We start from the raw sequence: 12,133 nt of genomic DNA on the forward strand, positions 1-12,133 counted from the left end.
TTAACAAAACTGTCTTTGACGCATGATAGATTTATGGAGATGTTTGCTTTGAGACGTGTGTATTTTTCAGCGATTTTCATCTTTGCGCTCAGGCGTGTAATTACCATTGCTCATTTTTGATGTGACCCGATAAAGACAAAGTTCCTTAAGATACGTAAGGTTGTCCCCATTGACTTCGTTGTTATCAGCGCGACGGGGTTCTAAAAGTAGCAAAATTCAGATCCAAATAGTTAGATCGGATTTGGGTTAATGGAATCATGTAAGCTCGGTTCGAAAAAATGCTGCTATTAATACCTGAAATTCAAATTATGCTATAAAAATACATAGGTAATAGAGAGGAAGTAATTTACATGAAAATAGTAGCTAATTGGCCTTTTTGAAAAATCTTGATCACTCTATTTTCGGTGTCTAATACCCCGGAGGTCAGCCACCATCACTTGTAAAATTTTTCAGTTAGTAGCCCATAATGGATGCTATTTCAGTCAATAGCTTTGTTGAAATCCGACCAGATTAGGTTATGGAGATATATCGTCAATCTTTGATTAAACAGATCTTAATAACCACGGTCTTTGAAATTATAAGTAAAGTGCTGGTAAAAAATACAGATCCTTATAACCATTTTTTTGACCGTTTAATAAAAGATCTGACAATATCACTTCCCGTAATGTTGGTTACGTCAATCTCCAGATGACCTTTATTTACATGAAATAAAATTTCGTGTGTCTTACGGCAAGCTAATAATTTTACAATTTATACACTTGTCACATGACTTGAAAAACGATAATTGTTCGTCCTAGTATAAAATATGCAATTATTATTAGCCTCCATAACTTTGTTGTGTTATTTGGGCCCATATGGACTTCCGTAAACCAAAAAAGTCGGACAGCATTTTCTCGAACTATTTTCCCGAGAAATTCACTGTCAAAATGTTAACCAAAGTCAATATAATTGGCCATTTCAAAAGTTTCATCATGGATATGACCCCTAATGAAGATGCATTTTCTCAGATCCTTTTATTCAAAACGAAGTGATAATAAGTATTTGCATTTTAATGTCCAAGATTGTGGACTTCCTGCGCGAACAGTTTGATTCAGGACGGATCTCTGCCATCATTTTGATAAATGAATAAAATTTGCCTACCGTTATTTCCAAGACAGTGTCTATAAGTTATCTGTCTCAAATTTTATGTGCAGGTCAACTTAGGTCCTGGTTGATAGTACATATTACATTTTGATGGACTGATCGCGTCAACAGATAGCCTGACAGCCAACCATCTTACCGCGTGACGAAATTGATAATTGAAGTTTTATTTTGTTTTTTTATACTTTCTCTTGTCCCAGACTGAAAAGTACGGAACTTTCTTATACAACATTTTATTCTTTGCAATATTTCGTAAAATTTAAATTGAGAAGCTCCTAAAAATCCATCCCACTTACCATTGTCAACTAAATAGATCATAATTTCTTGGTGCAGCCATCCCTCTCGGGATCTCTTTGTTTTTTTTTGTGTTAGTTATTTGCTGGAAAGTTGTTGCAAGACCATTTAACAGATACTTTTCCAGTAATAATTGTTTTTACGGTAACGATTACATGGAGGATGATTTCCTTAATGGTATCTCTGGCAATTGGACAGTATCGCCGGGCTAATGCGCGAGCAGAGCCCAGCAGATTCTGCCCAAATTATACAGAATCTAAGCGCTATCGAAGTATTAGATATATTTTTCCTATCCTGAGGATTCTAACGTTTCAAAAGCCTGGTAAGTTGACTAGCATGTAATAATGAGTGTAGGGTCGTTGAAATATTTTACCGACACTGTTACTTTCCGAAAGACTTCGATCTTTGTTTAATGTTTGTAATGTGTTTTGTATAGAACTTTTCTTGTAAAAGCACGAACCTGGATCGTGCAATATTAGCTTATGATCATAATTTCCGCGGCGATGCAAATCGTCATAATTGTACAGTCACAATTGTATACCGAAACATTGGTGACCGTTTAATCGCTAGAATGAGCCCAGTCTGGGATTAGCCTTTTACATGGATTGCTAAACCAAATTTGAACTATGCCACAAATGGAAACATCCTTGAAACATAGTTAACTTGTATAATAATTTTGCAACATGTGATCCCCCCACCCTACTTTTTGGATGGAAGTAAAAGTCTCAAATATGGGGTCCTCATAGAGGGTAAATTCCTATAAATCGAATACTTTTATCCATAATTTTGCATCTCAAATTCTATTGTAAACTAAATTCCACCCCTCCCGACCAGGAAAAAAATTTGGGGGGACGAATCATGTAACAGGATCATTCCACTTTATAAATTTTCCAAGGCTTGATACCTTATGTTCCCCAAATTTACAGTAATAATTTCAGCCAATAAGGGGTAAAAAAAAACCTAGGACAAAAGATACTTGTCCTAATTTACCTGAAAATGTAAATCCCAATATTGTCAGCCAAACAGAATCTGGAGGAGGGCCCAGAACAGTGAAATATGCTATAAATTTTGTCTATCCTATCCCCGGGGGCAGGAGGGGTTTGTGGGCCAATATTTTGGTATGCCAAGTTTAGATCCCATAGATTACTTTAATTTCATCGCTTATGACTTTGATATGAGTAGGAATTAAATTGATTTAACCTTAAACTATCCCCTTTGGGCCCGCCCCCCTGCCCCTGGGGATCAGAGCCAAAATTTTTATACAAGGTTCTTTCCCCTGGCCCCCCAAGGCAGGATGTTGGCCCAATAGGTGGACCAAATTTGATATTACAAAACTTCTAGGATTTAGTAGAGCTTTAAAGGATTTACCTCTTTTGTGCCCTATTGGGCCTCGCCCCCCTCCGGCCCATCCTTGGGGGAAGCAAGAGTATGCTTCAAAATTCTATACAGTTTTGTTCCCAATGTCCCCAATAGAAATGTTTGGGCCGATTTTGGTTTACAATTCATGATAGAAACTCTATTAAACCTTTTAGATAAAGGAACAATTTACCTGTATTTGTTAAAAATTCGGGCTCCCGTTTTTCCTGCCCCAGGGGACTCAAAGCCAAAAGTTATACAAGTTCTGTTCCCCTTCCCCCCCAAATGGATGTTTTCTTTGCCAAATTTGGGAACATTTCCAGGAAAAAAAATAGAAGGCTCTATATCCCGCCGGAAAACAGAACGAAAACAATGCACGAAATAGGAATAGGAAAAAAATAGTTACCTATAGAACTCTAATGGCGATAGTTAAGCAGACTAAAAGAGATAAATTGGACCCGCCCCTAGCGGGCACAAATGTCCTGAACCCCCCCGGTAATGGTCAAGATTACAAAATTGAAAATACAAATTCTGTACCCCTTCCGACCCAAGGATGTTTCCCTGTGGCCCAAATCTTTGCACCACCAGTTACATTCCCATTCAGAGCTCTATGACGAGAAGCGATTTAAAGGATTACCTTTATTAACCCCTATTGGAGCCCCGCCCCTCCTGCCCCCCGGGGGGTCAAATCCAAAATTTATATCAAATTTCTGTCAACCCTTCCCCCAAGGAAGTTTCTGGCCAAATTTAGTTACATTCCATTCAGTAACTCTACGGACAAGTAGCGATATTAAAGGAATTTACCTCTATTTCCCCTATTGGGCCCCACCCCTCCTGACCCGGGGGAATCAGAGCCAAAAAATTATGACTCAAGTTCTGATTTCCCCTTTCCCCCCAAGGATGTGTTAGTGGCCAAATTTAGTTAACATTCCTTCAATTGTATTTAAATTCAGAACTCTATGACATATAGGTAGCGATTTAAAGGATTTACCTTTATTACCCCTATTGGGGCCCCCGCCCCCTCCTGCCCCCGGGGGTCAGAGCCAAAATTTATACACATTCTTAATTTCCCCTTCCCCCAAGGATGATTTTTGTGGCCAAATTTGGTTACAATTCATTAGAACTCTATGAGTAGTATAGCGATTTAAAGGATTTACCTCTGTTTCCCCCTATGGGCCCCGCCCCTCACTGACCCCGGGGGATCAGAGCCAAAATTTATACAAGTTTCTGTTCCCCTTTCCCCCAAGGATGTTTGTGGCTAATTTTGGTTACAGAATCCATGCAGAACTCCAGGACAAGTAGCGATTTAAAGGATTTAACCTCCTATTACCGACTTTTGGCCCCGCCCCCTCCTGCCCCTTGGGGGACCAGAGCAAAATTTATACAAGTTTCTGTTTTCCCCCCTTCCACCCAAGATGTTGCGGTCAAATTGAGTGGTTTTACAATCTCCATGCAGAAACTCTAGGAACAAGTAGCCGATTTATAGGATTTACCATCTATTTTCCCCTATGGGCCCCCGCTCCCTCCCTGCCCGGGGGGACAGAGCCAAAACACAATTTTGTCCCCCCATCCCCCAAGGATGTTTGGGGCCAAATTTGGTTACAAATCCATGCAGAACTATGACTATAGGCGATTTAAAGGAAATCCTGTTGACGGACGGACGACGGACGGACGGACGACACGCCGCGCCATGACATAAACCGGCCCGTGCGGGCCAGGTGAGCTAAAAATTTAAATGCCACATTTGTGACAAAGACTTTACTAGGTTGGGTCACATGCAAAACCAACCTGAACTTCCACAGAAGAAAACCTTTTGCATGCGAAGGATGTAAACATAAGTTTACGTCCAAAGCAGGAACTTACCGTTCCTTAAGAAGAGTTGTACAGGCCACGAGAAATCTATATGCAAAACATGTCACAACAGAATACAGCTCTAGTCTACACTTTGAAAGAGCATGTCGCCGGTGCCCACACCGGAAAGAGATACAGCTGTGTTTGCGGTGCCATATATAAATGGAGACCGAATCTCCACAGACACCAGAAAGTCTGTACACATTTGAAGCAATAAATTGTGCCCAGAACAGTCACACAAATAATGCACTTATTCTATTTTAAACAACGCTTTTATATTTGTCAATAGTTTTGTCGGAAATTATTTTATGTTTTTCTTTATTCTATTATTGAAATGAGAAAAATATGAACGTACAAACTGGTACAAAATCAACCTGCGTTATAAGTACATTTTATTTCTTAAAACTGGTCACTTTGTTGTGCATGCATCATTTCATAAAAAAGCCTGCATGTGTCATATTATAACCACTTAGTATTTCCTTATAAAGACCCTCCTAATGAAAACTTTATCTCGTAATAACGACTAAGTATCTCGAAAGAACGATATAGTTGTGTTGTTATTATGACATGCTGAAGTCTAAATCACGGCACTCTAAATTGTAGTGATGACATATCTATATGTTAGCCGTTATAACAAGACAAAATACTAAGCCGTTATAATTTCACTTTTTTCAATTCGATTCGATCAGACTTTCATAGTACGTATGACAAACAGGAGATTTAATTTAGTCCGGGATATCTGGCAATCCTCGCCGTTTATGTTTATGCAGCTTCGATTCATCAGTTCTGTGATATTGTCGTACACACCCATTTCGCCACGGGATGGACGATTCGGGGAGCTTATCGATGTTTTTCTTTTTTCTTCCTCTTTTCCACCAGCGTTCTTTCCGTTGTGTCAAAAAAGTATTCTCTGTAAAACCAAAAGTTTTATAGTACGTAATCGAATCTGTGTATTTAATTTTTATTTCAAACATGTTTTTTGCGCTCCTAAAAGGACGACAAAAATATGCATTGTTTTTATGACTACATTTGTAGTGCAAAAAGTGTAATGTATTATATTTTATGTACATGTTAGTATGTTGTACATTACTTAGCAAAATCTATATCTATATATTATGATGGTAGGAGCCGATCTTTTAATAACATATTGACATTAAATGTTGCACTATACCTTGATGAGTCACATCTGCAGTTGCAGATCTCAACTGCCCTTCCTAACCTCATAGGAATATCATCTGGCTTATGGTCCCACTACCAGTAGGATCCATATGTCTGAATGTACCGAAAAACTGTTCGATTTCCTGTGATCCAGTCGCCCGTACGTTATAACTTTGCCCTTCACAGTACGGAAACATCTGCAGTTGTTTGCGTTCTATGTTTACCAAAAGACCTTCATAAGTGACTATTGGGATTCCTTTGATATACAGTGTATTTGGTATGAGGTGGGAAACAATCAAAACGTACATTCTCCAATAGCCATTCTCTCAGTTGTTTACAACGCTGCAGTGCAGTAATCCCTGGGTCATCTTCAGCAGCAAACCATTCGTTTATAAGTTCACAAATCAACGATTCACGTTTGCCCTCATAAATTCCTGAACATCATCTGCAAAAACCGTTTTAGCAAACTGAACCTTTGTTTGTCGACACACTCATCCACCATATTGATGTTTAAATTTGTGGAGGACGACAACGCAGCTTCCCTCCTTTTCGAAGCCCAGCTATTCCTGTAGTACACACCTTTGAACGAAGACATGTTGAAATATGGCATGCATCGATGAAATGAAACCTCACTTGATTTCCTTGGGTGTTTGGCATTGAAAACCATTCAAGTTTGGTCTCGACATCATCCTTAAGTCTAATCGTATTGTCTACAACTACATCAGAGTACCACCTTCTGGTTTTTTCAGTTTGGCCAAGATATACTCCCGCTATAATGGCGTTTAGCACGTCCTTTGGATACTTCGACGAAATTAAATCTTCGCACACTGGCATTTAAGTGGTATTGGCGTTCTTTGCTTCTTGCTCGCTGCAATCATTTCGGAATTATCTCCTAAATATTTAGAAAACAGATTGACAAGCTTTGTTTCTGTCCATGATAGTGCACATTGAATATCTTTCGCCTTCAGTTTGCTTATCACAGATTATGAAGGGAACTATGTTCTCGCCTAGTATTTTTAACGTAAAGAGCATTGACTCCATCATTCCGTCGAAAATTGTTATTTATGTTGGCCCTAGTTCCACTATACAAGAAGACACAACATGAATATACCGCAGTCTCCAAAACACACACCTTGCACAACATAAACGCAACACACCGCATACATGGGTGACCGTCCTTACATGACCACAGCCGTTAATAGGACGTTAATTAATCAAACAAACCTCTGCGGCTAATGCCAGCCCAAACATTGAGTTTTAGCGGATGATTTGGCTTTGGAAAGACAGTTTGCATCTCTCGTTGTCCATTATGTATACAGCCTTTTGGATTGTGCTCTCATCGGTGAAGATTACGTCATTAAAATTGCCACTGCTTTTCAATCAACTGTTTGCGAAAATTAACACGTTTGGTTTTGTTTACGTCACAAACCATTTGTCCTTATATTGGTTTAGCACTTTTTAATCATGCCCTTTTAATAACTCGTTTTAAAACCCGAAGTTTTGCTGAGATCACATCCTAAATTCGTTAGTTCTTGTTAATTGACCGTTGACGACATAGTGTTCGTTTTATCAATAAGTTTATATACATAGTCGGTGATTTTCGTTTTCCTTCGCTCATGAGAATCTCTTACAACACTTAAATTTCCAGATTTAAGTTTTAAAGCATAATATATTTGAGCACTTGTAACATTCAATCCTTCCGATTCAAATTTCTTTCAGATACTAATAGCACTAAATCCTTGTTAGCTCACCTGACCCGAAGGGCCGGTGAGCTATCTCATGGCGCGGCGTCCGTTGTCCGTAGGCCCTGCAAGTAGGGCGTTAGAATTGTACCTGCTGCCCCTATTGCATGATCGTAGAAAGGCGACTAAATTTAGGATCTTATCTTTTCTCTTCTTCCTATCTGACTTTATCTTTCCTAATGCCTCCCTTGGCACCGCCTCATTTAATGGCCTTGAATTGAGCGTTCGCCCCTGTGAGGAAGGCTCTGGGTTCTGTCCCCTGGCCGAGACACACCACAGTCTATAAAAGTGGTAGTTTCTGCTCCTGCTTAGCGCTCAGCAAACGGGGAGTGGGACGACTGGTTCGCCCGTTGTCAGGATAATGTGACCGGGTGGGGTGTGTTGCTTGGTGTCTTCGGCGGCATGCTTCAGTGATATAGCACTATAAAAAGGGCAATAGTTCCACTATACAAGAAGACATAACATGAATTTACCGCAGTCTCCCAAAACACGCACCTCGCACAACATACACGCAACACACCGCATACATGGGAGGCCGTCCTTACATGACCATGAGCTGTTAATAGGACGTTAATAAATCAAACAGAGAAACAAACAGTGCATATCACATTTTAGTTAAGATCACTGTGATGTATATTAGGGTTATGTCCAGGTGATCTTTGAAATTGGCCAATCAAATTGCTGCTGCCATAATTAACTTTAAGGGGACAAATTGTAAGAAAAAGCTGTCAGAATTATTTTCTTGTACGAAGTCAATTTCGTTCAAACAAGCACAACGTAGGTAAAATATACTGGGAGGAAATCGGTTTGACAATCCGTCCGCACGTTTACTAATTTGAGTGCACGGTTTACCAATCCGTGCAAACGGTTTGTCAATTCGTCCGTTTACTTATCTGAGCTGAATGTTCTAGCTTTATCTATATCAGTTAGCTATGGCGGATACGAATGAACGTGACTTTCTGATAAAACTATACTTTGACATTGGATTAACATACAGGAATATAGTGGCTCTTTTGTTTGAGAGACATAACTTTATTATTAGTGAGAGACAGCTGAAAAGACAACTTGTGGGTATGAATTTGCGCCGAAGACAATATACTGATTTAGGTGAAATTGTTTCGACGGTGAGTAACGAGCTTCGGAATTCGGGAAAACTTCATGGATATAGAATTATGTACGAAAAATGCAAACAAATGGGACTAAGCGTTAGAAAAGAAGACGTACGTCTAATCCTAAGAGAAATAGACCCTGTTGGTGTAGAAACGAGACTATCTCGCCGTCTAACGCGTAGGGCCTATTTTGCAAAGGGGCCTAATTATATTTGGCATATTGACGGCTATGATAAAATCAAACCTTTTGGTATGTGCATTCACGGATGCATAGATGGGTATTCGAGGCAGATTATCTGGATGAACGTGTATTATTCTAACAACGATCCAAAAATAGTTGGAGGATACTTTTTGGAGGCAGTAAAAGAATGTTCTGGTACTCCTTGTATAATCAGAACTGATCATGGTACTGAAAATGGAAAGTTGCGCGATTTCCAGATTTTTTTCCATCGTAACAATCAGACAAGGACACCATACATTGCTGGGGCAAGCACTGCAAATCAAAGAATTGAAAGTTGGTGGGGATTTTTGAGGAAAGAATAAAGAAAAATACGTTAAGCTTTATAATTAATAGACCTTCTTAAAGATAGTACGTATCATTTACAAATGATAAAAATGACCGTTGATTTAGCAATTCTGTATTCAAAACATCATCAAGAAGCCGCAAAGCGTGGCATTATCCCCCTCGCCACGCTGTTGGTATGAAAACACTGATACAGGTATATCTCAAGCTCAAAGTATTAAAGTATAACTAAAAATGTATTGTAAAACTGAAGAAAAAAAACAACAGCAGGTGACAAAAAGAAACAGTAATTTGGTATTTTTGACTAAGTTTCCATGGTAACAGAAAGAAATACCGAACATGGAGGGTCCACAATAGCGAAAGGCACCACTAGGGCACTTGTCTGCAAGTTTCAAAGAGCTACATGTACGTTGAAAAGTTTTTGAGCTATAGTCGGCAAACAAAAGGAAACAGTAATTTGGTATCTTTCACTAAGTATCTATGGTAATAGAAAAACACCGAACATGGAATGTCTACAATAGCAAAAGGCATCACTAGGGCACATGTATGATATACAGAAAGTTTCAATGAGCTGCGTTTAAAGGTTTTTGAGTTACAGCCCGGAAAAGAATCTCGGACGAACGGACGGAAGGACGGACGGACGGAGCCCAAATTAATATCCTCCACAAACGCGTTTTGTGGGGGATAATTATGTTTGATAATATTTGACTGCGTAATTTAAATGAAATATTAATTTCCTCTGTATCTCTCAATATCATAAAAATTCGAACTACAACCGTCATTGTGATATAATAATGATTTGACAAGTAGTAAATATTGTACTTGATAATTGATAAATCATTATCGAAAGTTTTTTTCTGTTATGGTAAATCAAATCGTTTACACATTGTGGTGCTAATCATTGGTATTTTGACGTGATATCATGTCCCCTTTTAAGCGAGTAAGTGAGGGTGGGGTGTGAAAATTATATCGGCAACTCGTATATATAGTACAATGAAGAGTATGTTTGTTTTTATCGTTTTTTGATCTAGACCTCTAAAACGTCTAAAAATGGTCTTAAGGCACTCTGGTGGGTCCATGATTATATAATATGTAACTAATTCTCAGATCCCTGTGGTACATGCGTGTACCGCGGTCTTTAAGTTTCCACTAAGTTACATGTTCATATACGGTGGCGAAACAGGGATTGATAGCTGGAAATTCTCTAGCATCTAACTTTTAAAGATGCACCATCGCTGACAAGCGGTATTATTTCACTATCAAAAACAGGAGCAGACGATTTAGTATTTGTCTTCAGATACAAAAGTAAATTACTTTACACCATTACCACCATTGAAAAGTTTGAACTTCTAATTTTACTTCAAGTTAAAAATTTGAAAAATAGTTAATTGCATCCCGAAAAAATTCCGTGTCACTACATGTATATCCTATATGGAATGAAGTACTACTTTGCGCATGCACCGAAGGCGAACTAAATTATTTTATTTTATTTTTTGTGTTAATTAGACATATATATATACACGATTAAACACCAATTTTTGTTCAAATGATGAATATCATTTATGCTCTGTCGGCGGTGGAGCATCTTTAACGAAGTATCTTAGAGCAGAAAAACCCGGTGCACTCGTACGCTAGTTTCGTCACCATGTGATGAAGTGAAGGCTACCAAATGTATCATTGTTGATATCGGATCCATATGGTTCTGAGAATTAATTTCAATGTAAATCAATTAGGACTCATCAGAGTGCTCATAGACCATTTTAGACGTTCTATGGGTCAAGAGCAATACCCGGTAAAATCTTTCTACCTGATATACGAGTACATAGTACCATGTACAATATGATTTGTAAAACGGGCACTCTGGTGAGTCTAAATTGATACAAAATGTGACTAATTTTCAGATCCCTGTGCTCAGCTAAATCCTTTTCCCAATGGTTATCGGGAGCAACCATGTTTCAGTTTGACTTTCTATTTATCTTTCTTGGACGATTTTCCAACCAACTGTCGATATCGTTTCAACAAAGCCATGTAGTTTTATGCATGCAAAATTGATACGCGTGTGTTAGCAGTTCACAAAATAGTATTTACACATACTTATTACTATTAACATACATGTAATTCTTTTTTGCAGAATGAGCTAGACAGGACAGTTGCAGTTTGGAATTCCCACCACATCAGACCCTCCCGTAACGATCAAGTACCGCATGGTCGTCCGAATTCGATGTATTATACTCCTAACCTCTGGGGCTCCAGTGATAAACTATGTCAAGTTGCAGATGAAGATATAAATCTGTGTACAGAGGAAGTAACATTTCGAACTGCCATTCCATGTGATGAAGACGTGTATCGACTTTGTATAGAAATTATGAGAAAAGGACATATAGATCCGGTAGATGAAGTCGTATCAGCAAGGTCCCTTTATTTACATTTACGACAAGAAATTGCGTCGTTGTTTGTTGTAATCAAACGAGCCGTATGATAAAATACTTGTTTCCTGTAAAAAGACTTTTTTGGAGATTATACCTGCACACGATCATTTTTTTGTCTATAGACAGATACACGTTATGTATTAAACAGAAGTTTTTATTTCAAATACTATATCATATAGTTCCCTCTTATGTACATATAACTAGCCCGACACCAGACTTGGTCATAATGACAGCTAGATGTCTGATTTAGGCCTAAACCAGACATTGTCTAAGTACATACATGTATCTCTGACTAACATATAACATGCATGCTTTCACGATGCCTTGCGGTTTCAGATGAAAATTGGACGGCACTTCAACGATAAGTCTGTTTCATGACAGCAAATACCAATTACTTCATCAGATAACTACTAATTAGAAAAGAAGTCAGAAAGACACTTTTCTTACTCAAAATACAATACTAAGAGTATATGTATATGTGATATGCTGAGGTGTTAATTAGGAATGGATGATGTAATAAACAAAATAATA

The 12,133-nt window shown here is 38.5% G+C and overlaps 1 protein-coding gene across 1 annotated transcript; it reads left to right on the forward strand.

The window, feature by feature from the left end:
• Positions 1-8,937: 8,937 nt before the first annotated feature.
• LOC138311489 (uncharacterized) lies at positions 8,938-11,805 on the forward strand. The gene is made up of 2 exons (XM_069252818.1): positions 8,938-9,164; positions 11,300-11,805. Exons 1-2 carry the CDS (start codon positions 8,951-8,953, stop codon positions 11,650-11,652), a joined length of 567 nt encoding a protein of 188 aa, XP_069108919.1. The 5' UTR covers positions 8,938-8,950; the 3' UTR covers positions 11,653-11,805.
• Positions 11,806-12,133: the final 328 nt, after the last annotated feature.

Source organism: Argopecten irradians, unplaced genomic scaffold (genome assembly GCF_041381155.1).
Source record: "Argopecten irradians isolate NY unplaced genomic scaffold, Ai_NY scaffold_0032, whole genome shotgun sequence".
NCBI classification, from domain to species: domain Eukaryota; kingdom Metazoa; phylum Mollusca; class Bivalvia; order Pectinida; family Pectinidae; genus Argopecten; species Argopecten irradians.

Excerpts from the sequence above, each read along its gene's own strand:
- LOC138311489 (XM_069252818.1), top strand. The coding sequence starts at position 8,951 with ATGAACGTGTATTATTCTAACAACGATCCAAAAATAGTTGGAGGATAC. Across the intron at positions 9,165-11,299 it reads TGCAAATCAAAGAATTGAAA|TGCAGAATGAGCTAGACAGG; the intron begins GTTGGTGGGGAT and ends GTAATTCTTTTT.